We start from the raw sequence: 373 nt of genomic DNA, 5'->3' as shown, positions 1-373 counted from the left end.
GAAAATGCTCCCCCCCCCCGACCTCCCGTGGGCAGCTGGGGGGCACAACAGGCTCTGTGCATCCCACAATCCCTTCACAGCCCTTCCCAAAGTGCTGGGGACCTACCACCCCTTGTCCATGTGCCAGGGCTGTCCCACCCACCCATGGTCCCCCATGGCTGGCAACCCCCACAGCCCCATGGTGGGGGCACGACTCACCTCTTCACATCCACGGTGGTGAGGGTGAAGGGCACCCCTTTGAGCAGCAGCACCATGAAGAGCCGCTGGCAGAAGGGGCAGTGGCCCACGCTCTCCCCATCCTCGCTTGCCTGTGGGCCGACAGGGAGAGCTCAGCTGCTCAGCAGGGGCAGCACAGCAAGGCAGCCCTGCTGGG

The 373-nt window shown here is 66.0% G+C and overlaps 1 protein-coding gene across 1 annotated transcript in view; it reads right to left on the bottom strand.

The window, feature by feature from the left end:
- Nucleotides 1-308, bottom strand: part of LOC104127486 (chloride intracellular channel protein 3) — a gene marked incomplete at both ends in the record, with an annotated part of 3,083 nt that extends 2,775 nt beyond the window's left edge. Inside the window, one exon of the mRNA XM_009640157.1 lies at nucleotides 199-308. Coding sequence (XP_009638452.1) covers nucleotides 199-308 — 110 coding nt within the window. The remainder of the gene's footprint in view (nucleotides 1-198) is intronic.
- Between the last annotated feature and the right edge of the window lie 65 nt (nucleotides 309-373).

Source organism: Egretta garzetta, unplaced genomic scaffold (assembly GCF_000687185.1).
Source record: "Egretta garzetta isolate BGI_Z169 unplaced genomic scaffold, ASM68718v1 scaffold2786, whole genome shotgun sequence".
In the NCBI taxonomy this organism is placed as follows: Eukaryota; Metazoa; Chordata; class Aves; order Pelecaniformes; family Ardeidae; genus Egretta; species Egretta garzetta.
Note: the sequence above shows the minus strand (reverse complement) of the source record. Positions and strands in the feature narration are given on the sequence as shown.